Source organism: Micropterus salmoides, unplaced genomic scaffold, assembly GCF_014851395.1.
Source record: "Micropterus salmoides isolate LMB-PRFRI ecotype aquatic unplaced genomic scaffold, ASM1485139v1 Ms_hic_scaffold_11, whole genome shotgun sequence".
Lineage (NCBI taxonomy): Eukaryota > Metazoa > Chordata > Actinopteri > Centrarchiformes > Centrarchidae > Micropterus > Micropterus salmoides.
Genome location: NW_024040152.1, coordinates 2284390 through 2293304, shown reverse-complemented (window position 1 = coordinate 2293304; position 8915 = coordinate 2284390). Strand labels below are relative to the sequence as shown.

The 8915-nt window shown below is 42.2% G+C and overlaps 1 protein-coding gene across 1 annotated transcript in view; it reads right to left on the bottom strand.

Annotated features, from left to right (window-relative positions):
- Window positions 1-526: 526 nt before the first annotated feature.
- si:dkey-22o22.2 (neural-cadherin) overlaps window positions 527-8915 on the bottom strand; it is a 183489-nt gene continuing 175100 nt past the window's right edge. Inside the window, exons 32-34 of the mRNA XM_038710374.1 lie at window positions 8243-8493; window positions 5769-5926; window positions 527-5679 (exon numbers count right to left, since the gene is read on the bottom strand). Of these exons, the coding sequence (XP_038566302.1) occupies window positions 4990-5679; window positions 5769-5926; window positions 8243-8493 (1099 nt within the window). The 3' untranslated portion in view covers window positions 527-4989. The remainder of the gene's footprint in view (window positions 5680-5768; window positions 5927-8242; window positions 8494-8915) is intronic.

Genomic DNA, 8915 nt, shown 5'->3' with positions numbered 1-8915 from the left:
TGGATCAATAAAGTTGTTTATTTGATGATTATATTTTGCATTAATGATCTGAATATGCAAATAAATATAACCTACTTTTAAAAAAAAGTATAATATTTCACTCTAAAATGTAGTGAAGTCAAAGTGTAAAGTGGCATAAAACGGAAATACCTAATAATAAATTACTTTGCACCACTATCCAATTCCATATTGCAAACTATCTGTGTACAGTATAAAAAAAAACTACAAATCACTTAAAATGTTTTAAGCCAACATAGATGCAAAGTCTTTAAAATATTCTGAAAAACAAATGCACATTTGAACATCTGCATTACCGTGGAAACTGGACCAACAATATCTGCTGAGGAAGATCCTGATCACAAGCTCCAGAACAGCTGCCATCCATCAGCATCACACCAAAACAGTTTTCTTTTGCCACACAATTATGGTAACAGGTTGCCTTTTTTTTTTATTCCCATTAATGCCGTTTAATCATCTTTCCTTCTCCTCTAAATCAGAAACGGAGCACCAAAGAACAGATCACATATTTGGGGAAAAGCCATTTTTATTAAAAGTCATATACAAAAAGGAATATCTCATGTTAAGTTGCTATAAAAGCGTCCATATGTACATCATTATCATACAGATCAACACCTCTCAGTGCAAAATTACACTTTACACTCCCAGTCTAATAAGTGTGCGTGAACTCAACACACACACACTTGCACGCATATTAAACCACTTTAAAAACACTGAATTTACACAAAACATCAACAGGTGCGTCGCACAGTACAGGTCAAAACTCAGGACACCACATTTGGAGCTGCACACCAGCTTCTTAGAAAGGACACCTGTGTTATTTCATTTGGATGCATAGCTTTGAGTACAATTCTAAAACCTGATTTTTAAAATCAGGTACCAGAAGAGAAATGAAAACTGTTCCACTAACTTGACTGCGTAGAGACAAACCTGGAGAATATATCCTGGAAACTTCTCTGTCCGAGCTACAATCGCAATCCTGTGGCAAATACCCAGACTTTATTATTTTAATTCTCTTTCTACAGATGTTTTCTGACGTTAAGTGCAAAGAAAAACCTTTCAAAGTTGGATCTGTGTTGCCATTTTGTCGGCTGAGGAGTAACTCACTTTTAGCAAATAATGATTGTAGTCTTCACTCCACGACTTTCCTAAAAACCTTGATGGGGGATGTTTCCTCATTACGTATAAAACTACATTCATCAGGTAGCGTCATGACAACAAAGTAGCCCGAGAGGCAGGCTGGGAAAAAACATTGGACACCAAGGTGGTTAATAAAACTGCTGTTTATCAATACCTTTAAATTTAAGAATCACATTTGGATGGTTGGAAAGTGGACGAAGGAGAAAATGTGCGTGGTCTACCTGTGAGGAACTAAACTCGCCTTTTTTGGTCCTCATCTCAACTTCAGGGAGACGTTCTGAGAAACATCCTCTCACCACCACTCACTGAATCAAGCTGGACACTTTAACGCAGGCTAAACAAAGGGTTTGCCGCTTGAGCATTTAAGGAAGTTGAGCGATGAAAAGACAAACTAAGTAAACAACGTTAGAGTGGAAGTCAACCTGCAAGTTCAGATCTGAGCGCACGACAGCGACACAGAATCAAAACCCTGATCACGGTTTTGAAAGCTGCAGGACAAGCTGTGTCCCTAAATTTGAATACGTCTTCTTCGCTCAGGTTGCTTGTTCTGCTTGTATCCCTCACATTTAAACTGTGACGGTGAGAAGAAACACGCATGTGGCTTGCATACATGCACAAGAAATCAAGATGGTGACCTCTTGATGGTGTCTATTTTGCTGTTGGAGCACATGAAGCCAGCACAGTGGATGTTGTAAGCACAAACTCGCTGTACGTTTTATTCACATTATGATAGAAAAACTACTTTTGCATATCACAGCACAAACTGCCATATTGCTTATATATATATTTCTAATTCTCCTTTTATATTTTTATTTTTTGTCAATTTTATATTTGTAGAAATACAAATCCTACTGTTTTTTATTATTCTTTTATAACTTGCACATCTGTTTATTTCATATTTATATATTTTCACATTTATTTATGTCATTTTTTTGGCAAAAAACTCGGATTCGGATTTTTCCTTCATACCTTCCTGAGTGCATCTAATTAATAAGGAGTGTTTGCAAATGTAAACACAAGATCGTGGCTGGCTATAAAACGTGCAGATAGTTAGAAACTCTCCCATGTGTTCTGTGCAAAGCAGCATAAAGAGCCTGAATAATGTGAATACCACTTCTACTCACTCAAACTGAGTCCTGCTGGTTTCTGACTCTCAAATCTGAACTCGCAGATGATTAAAAATTTGAGTATGTTTTGCGCAACACTTTTTCAATAAATCTCTTCACACATTTAGGCCTTTGCAGCTGAACCTTCCAGTTCACCTCAATGATCGAATGTCCCTGTGGGATTTAACTGCCGTGTCTCTGGCCTCCAACCTTCTGCGTGACCAAGACGTCACCCAACAAACGTTTACAGCCTTTGCAGACCGACTAGGAGAATCCTGTCGGCCCGAACACTGCAGCAGTCTGAGCACAGAGTCATAACAACAAGCTGAGCAACTCAAAGCACCTTAACACGGAGCACGACCAGCTGCAAGCGGAGAGCAGCTTCTGGGACGTTTCTGCACAGGGGAATATAAAAATAATCTCTCATCTGAAAACTATCAAAGCTTATTTTACAAGTCTTTTTACTGGCATTCAGATTCCTCGGCCCTGTCTGAGGACTCTGAGTCATCCGCTAGTGCAACAGGAAGGTAGAAAAGAGGAATTAAAAAGCTGGTTATTGAGTTTGTCGGAGGTTAATCTGGGGACGTGCCGACAGCAGCGAAGAGAAATAAGATGGTGAAAGAAAAACTTGTCCTTGGGAGACTTTCTTTATGAAACTGACTTTCTGTTTGTAGGTTTCACGCTTGGATGGTAGGGTCAGAAATAAAAAGCTTAAAATGCCCTTAATTAAAGAAGAACTTTGAATTCTCTCTGTAAGACTCACATCAAGACCTTAATGTCGTTGAAAAGGAATTCTTACAGTTAACCACAAGATTTCTGACATAGTTTGATGTTAATGTTCCTCCAGAAAACATAACAGCTTTTTAAGAATAAAATGCAGCGATCCACAAACTGCCCGATGGAATAAAATCCAGCACATTGACCTGCTTTAAAAAAGCCTAAATAAACACGTTCCTGTGTAAAGCTGGTCTATGAAAAAGTCCTCTGTGCTTTTCTTATCTCAAATCACTGAACCACAACGCGAGCCCTTCTCGTAATTCATCTGGTTTTCTACATGAGGAAACATGAGGATCACATCGTCAACCTCAAGCCCTGAAAAGTGTCGCCATCGATCTGCACAAGGGAACAGAGCTGCTGCTGCTGCTGCTGCTGCTGCTGCTGCTGCGTTCAAGTCCCATCAGATTTACTGGACTTTGTTTAACTGGTGCGTTCACACCAGTGAAGACAGGAAGCAAAGTAGTTCACATCCAAAAAGGGTGAAATGCATTTTAAATAACCAGTTTGTTTCTGTTTGATCACTGAGAAAGGTTTTATCTGCATTTTTCTCCAGTTTATACTGCCATCGGTAGATTCTGAATATTGCTAAATTTAAACACGTGTCATTACCGTCAGTGAGATTAGCCACAGTGTGAATTTGTTTTACTCACATCAGCTTTCCTGCTTGTCTCCTGTTTGCTCCTCATGACTGAATGAATTCAGGATTACAGACTGAACTATTGGGCTTGCCTCTATCAGGGCAAACAGCCAATCATGATTGGGAATTTTGAGGCGGGGTGCCTGGTGCAGCCAATCAGATTTTAAGGCCCTATATGTGCACCCACACAGGTGTTTTCAGTTGTTGTGGCTGATCAGTCTCCAGGGCTGTGTGGGCGGGACTACAAAACTTCAGATGAATGCAGTTCACACTCAAAATCTCTCAGGGAGTTTAAGACTTTTATTCCTTAATATTTACAAAATGTGTAATTAAAACTTTTATTTTGCTTCTTTAAAAAATCTACTGGTTACTGTGATCAAGAAACCCCAAACGTTTACTTGTGTTTTCACCCCTTACTGCCTCCTTTTCCATAACGAATGTACTGAGTTTATCTTGCTTCTTTGAACCCATCCCTCACATGAACTTTTCTCTGAGGTTTAATCAGCCGAAAAAACAGAAAGTGTGTTTTTCTTTGGAGCGATGTGGACAGAAAGTTTTAGGGAATGACCTTTGCAAATGCCACAAACTGTGGATATATACAGCATTTAAAAAGTCATATTCAAACTGTGGTCCAGGGGGTGTATGTTTGTGGTAGATGACTGATTTGTTGTTGGGGAACTTTCATTTTATAAAAGTCTACCATCCAATTATTGATTAAATTAAAAAACAAACATGAGATTTTGAAGTTTTCATCTGGACGTTGGGTCATAAAATGCTTAACACTTTTTCTTGAGTATGAAAATTGTGACATATATGTCATTATAGGATTAATATACTGAGTGGTGGTTTGGCTTGGGTCATCTCTGAGCAAGGCCCTGAACCCCTAACTGCTCCCCGGGCAGTTTTAATTAATTAGGATGGGTCTAATCAATGGTTCTCAAACTTTTTCTGTCACGCATCACGTTACGTAGCGGAAAAAAGTTCAAGCACCCCATTTTCATCAATTATCAACAGCACGGACCAATGAAATTAAACAAAAGATTCAAACAAAATAGCCTTGCTTGCATCAAGACTGTTTTTTTTGTTGGGTTAAATGAGGGAACAAACTCTGCATGTGTTGTACTGTATGTTTAAGATAGTATGTGGCCAATAATAATTATTATCATATTGATTTTAGAATTACTGACTTATCATCCTGTTTTGATTTAGTTTTTGGTTGTTTTCAGGTTGGACTTGAACGCAGCACAGAGTCCCTGTCCCCCCTGATCTGTATTAACTGTATGTTTAGGCGGTTGTTGTTGTGCAGCGCCCCTAGTGGTGATGAGGCAGCGGGTCGTGGCTGTGGCTCCTCTGTATGTAGGCCACTGCGTCCCTGTACGTGAGGGTCAGCTGGGGCCGGTCGTACATCTCGCTCAGTGCCTGGAACTTGGGGCCCCACCGCGACAGCCTGTCGTAAACAAACCCTCCTTCATCGTCTTCGTCCTCCTCCTCCTCCGCCTTGTCGCCATGGGTGATGCCAACGTTTCTACGTGACGCTGCAGACCCCAGCGAGCTGAGGCTCCCTGCTGACGACCCCGAGCCTTCCACGCACCACACGTGGTACGCGTCAGGCGCGAACGCCTCGCTGTCGTTGTCCGCCTCCCAGATGATTCGTGCCACGTAGCTTTTAAAGTCCACGTGGGAGCGAGACCCTGAAGGGGCGTCCACATAGCCACCTCCGCTGCTCGCCTCCATATCCCGGCCTACATGAGTGGTGTAGTTAGCGTAGGTCGCGTCGCTGGTGTAGTTGTTGTTGGTGGCGTGTTGATGATGATGATGGTGGTGATGGTGGTGATGCGGGATGCTGAGGTAGGGAGCGCCTGAGCTGCAGGAGGAGCCCGACGGGTGGACTTCCTCCTGGGAGCCGGGTGAGGACTTGATGAGCGGGGCGGTGGTGCAGGACGAGGACTGGGACAAACTGGAGCACAGCGGACGCTTCAACTCTGTGATGTCGTAGCCGTTCTGCAGGAATATCAATAAAATGTTAATAGTTTAACTTTTGACAGTGTGCCGACATTAAAAAGTGTGTGTGTGTGCGTGTGTGTGTGTACCTGGTCTTGCTCGCCGCCTCCTTCCTCGTTGTAGTTGAGGATGTTTTCTCGGATGTCCTCCCAGCTCTCTTGTTCAGCGGGGATATGGTAAACTCCTCGCTTCCTGAACTTGTTACGGCTGCCTTTCTGGTTCCACACTGTTACCGCCACCAGCACCGCTACACACACACACACAGCGCAAGAGGACAGTATAAATATGCATCGTTGCGTAAATGTGCTTCTGCACCAGCGGGACAGATTTCATTTCCTTCCTGTACGTTTGCAGCAGCAGCAGCAGCTCATTAAAGCTGCTCTGTGGAGTCATTTAGCCTCAATAAATTAGTATCATGTTCACTCAGAGACGTCAGTGTAATCACTATAAACAGGTGAAAAACACATCAGCCCTGTACTGGGAGGAGAATCACCAGGTCAAATTTAGAGGGACACTGTTTCCCTCTCCCTCCTTCCTTCCTTCAGAATGTCCTCTTTAGGGGAGAGCAGGAAGCAAGAGGGCTGATGGGAAACGAAGTCCAAACAATACCACTGTTGTGGAGCAGGGACGACCACCCCATCATGAATCAAAAATGACACGATGATTGTTTTGTACATAATAACTTTACGTAATTGAAATGTCTCGACGTCAGCGCTGGCTGTGGGTTCATGATCGATGCTGATGGAAAACCTATTGATCTGTTCAGCACACTGTCACACAAGGTTAGGACAAAAAGGTCTTCTGGAGATTTTACGTAACATTCAGTTACATGATTTCTAAGTTCTTGTTGGTCCACTCTTGTCCTTTCCTAAATCTTGAGAAGCTGCAGAGCTGCAGTCTCTGTTCACTCAACTTACACAGTAAATATCTGCACTGAGGCGTTTTGAAGACCCTTTTCTCTCTCTCCCTCTCTTGTGCAGAGTTTTGCATGCATTCCGTGCTGCTGACAACTGCATGCACGTCGCGGTTCCTCTCGGGTCTATTTCAAGTAGCCGGCTGTTTAAAAACAATAAAAATATTCTTTGTGTGGTTCATCAACGGTGATAAATTAGTCCCGTGAGGTGCGGACAACTCGGCACAACACCAGTGAAGCTGGGGCTCCGTCTCTTCAGCAAGTGTTCCTCTTCTGCCACTACAAACATTCACGCTACGCTTACACATGCGCACTGACGACCCAGGGTTAGGGTTACAATTTTGGATTTATTCACGCACTTTAAAAACATTTATTGAAAGTTTTATTCTTTTGACATGTTTATTTACAGCATTAAACGTTGAAATGTATATTGTAATAGGCTGTATATTAACTTAGTGGGAGAAAACTGGTAGTTCTATGTAAAATCAGACGTTGAGCACCCCCATATCGCCAAAATGTCGTGATCCTTGTTTCGCTGCGAAGCTTTGACTGTGAGATTGACAGTCGACTGAGGCTCCGCCCATCGAAGCATCCAATCTTCGACTATTCGGGGCGAGCCCTATATCCATGTATTAATATGAAATGCTAGTAATAAGTTAAATGCTCACATTAGGAAAAGAGTAGCCCATAAATCTCAGAGCTTCAAATGTTGGGAGTTTTTTCTTTACATTGCATTTACATTTATTCATTTAGCTGACACTTTTATCCAAAACGACTTACAGTTGCTATTTATGTCAGAGGTCACACGCCTCTGGAGCAACTAGGGGGTTAAGTGTCTTGCTCAGGGACACAATGGTGGATGGGTCACAGTGGAAATTGAACCCGGGTCCTCACACCAAAGGCATGTGTCTTATCCTCTGCGCCATCACCACCCCTTTAGATCAGTTTAGGTGATTGCTGATGTTTGTATTTTCTGTTGAAGTTTGTTTTAGTTAATATATATGTTGCTCCTTGTTTAGTCTCTTTGTTGAATTGTCACTCTTCATGCTAACTAGCCAGTTCTTCTATTTCAACCTGTTCTCAATCCCATCTCGTCACATATGGACGCTTGCTCAACACCCATGGTGTCGTTTTTGGACGTGTAGCGCCGCGGTCAAGTTAGCAAGTCTAAATATGCAACGTCTGGTTAGACTTTCAAAATAAAACTAGAGGTTAACGTTGTGAAATGGGGCTTTTGGTTTGGTTTAGGCATCTAAACAACATCTAAAAATCAATGTTTCACACAGGAAACGAACACCAGTCTCCTCGGGTGAAAGTCTGGTTTCTGAACCACCTCCTTACTTGGGCTTTTCTGTTAATTATAGTAGGCCGAGCTTTAGTGTTGAACAATTACGCTACAAGTGCTGAAGGACGTGACAGAGCGTAGGTATTGGACGCCCTGGGAATGAAAACAGGCGGAGTGTTTAGAACAGCAAATGGAGAAGTTTTTCACATGGATATAAATCTCTTACTGTTTGGTTTGTGTTGTCTGAAGGCTTTTGTGTTGGAAACCTTAGTTTCATTCATCCAAGTGTAATATTGAAAGTTCATTACAGTTTTCCTTTAATGTATTCTCTTTAAATGTACATCTTAAATAACTCTTGCTCTTACCGAAGAAGACGAGCAGACACATGCTGATTGCCAGGATGGAGCTGGGGCTGAGGGGGGCCAGCCGGTGACCTCTGACCTGCCCCAGCTCACAGCGCTGACCCCTGAACCCCTCCTGGCACCGGCACCGGTAGCTGTCGGGCGACAGCGCCTGGCAGAGGCCACCGTTTTGGCAGGAAGAAGGTCCACAGGGCGACGGCACACAACGCTGCTGACCTGAGTCTTCGGTCACAGTCACCTGACCGCCGGGACACCTGGGAGACGACGGGGACGGGTGGAGGGCAAGTTGAGTTAATGACCACTAATGAATCACTATTAAATAAAAAAAAGCACTTTGACTTGTTGTAATTGTTTTGTGACTAGTCAGAATTTTTGTTCAAGATACTTGTCATTTAGTTTTGACTTGTCATCCCTTGTCCCCACTGACATCACACTTTTTTAATGGCACTGGTTCTTTTATTCATCATCTTATTTATTTATTATTTTTTTGTTTGTCTGCTTTTTTAACTCATTGCTACTGTCTGTTTTTGTCTTTTAATTTATGTTATACTGACTGTATACTAACAGTTTAAACTTCTGGATACCTAAAGTTCCCCAAGGGGATTAAGAAAGAAAGAAAGAAAGACAGAAAGACAGAAAGAAAGACAAAGACAGAAAGACAGAAAGACAGAAAGAA